Here is a 653-nt window from a genome sequence, read left to right on the forward strand (position 1 = left end):
GGCGTCCGGAACCCGCGGAGGGTGTGCGCAGGTTCCGCACCCCGCGCAGCGACAGCTGCCTAGCAGGGGCATCACTCACACAGCACCCCTGCACCTTGGCCATGCCAACGCCTTCCCCTTCCAGCACCGTTTTTGCGTTGCTTTGGTTTTTTTTTGTTTTGGTTTTGGTTGTTTTGGTTTTTTTTTTTTTGCATTTCCCATTTAAAGTTTTGGGGGTTGTGTATGCGGGGCTGATGTGGGGTGGGTTGGTCTGGGGTTTCTTTTATGTTTCTTTCCCTTTTTTTTTAGGACCAGCCCATTTCGGAGGCCTCCACCAGCTACAGGGTCTTCGGCTCGATGCTGTCCCACAGATCAGAAAGTGCCTGGTTGCAGAGGCACCTCTTGCGCATCCCCAGCACACGCAGAGGGAGGAGTGAGGAATGCCAGTGCTGGCAGCCCTGCCCGTGGGCCCCCCCGGGGAACTCCCCCCCGCCACACCGTTGGGAGCGTCGGCGCGGGGAGCGGGAAAAGCATCTGCCTTTCCCTGGCGATGGGGAACATGCAGCCCTTTGTCTCTCTAGACGAGGTGCGATATTCAGCTGCGTGCCATGAGAATACAGGCGCCAAATGGCTACAGCGGCCCCCTCCCCCGAGTGGGGAGAGGGAGTGGGGGG

The 653-nt window shown here is 59.0% G+C and overlaps 1 protein-coding gene across 1 annotated transcript in view; it reads right to left on the minus strand.

Moving 5' to 3' along the window:
• The window catches only part of SPAG6 (sperm associated antigen 6), a 40002-nt gene extending 39899 nt beyond the window's left edge, over positions 1 to 103 (minus strand). The window contains exon 1 of the mRNA XM_009637710.2: positions 13 to 103. Within this exon, the coding sequence (XP_009636005.1) occupies positions 13 to 103 (91 nt within the window). The remainder of the gene's footprint in view (positions 1 to 12) is intronic.
• Positions 104 to 653: the final 550 nt, after the last annotated feature.

The sequence above is a fragment of the Egretta garzetta genome, unplaced genomic scaffold (genome assembly GCF_000687185.1).
Source record: "Egretta garzetta isolate BGI_Z169 unplaced genomic scaffold, ASM68718v1 scaffold434, whole genome shotgun sequence".
Classification (NCBI taxonomy): Eukaryota; Metazoa; Chordata; class Aves; order Pelecaniformes; family Ardeidae; genus Egretta; species Egretta garzetta.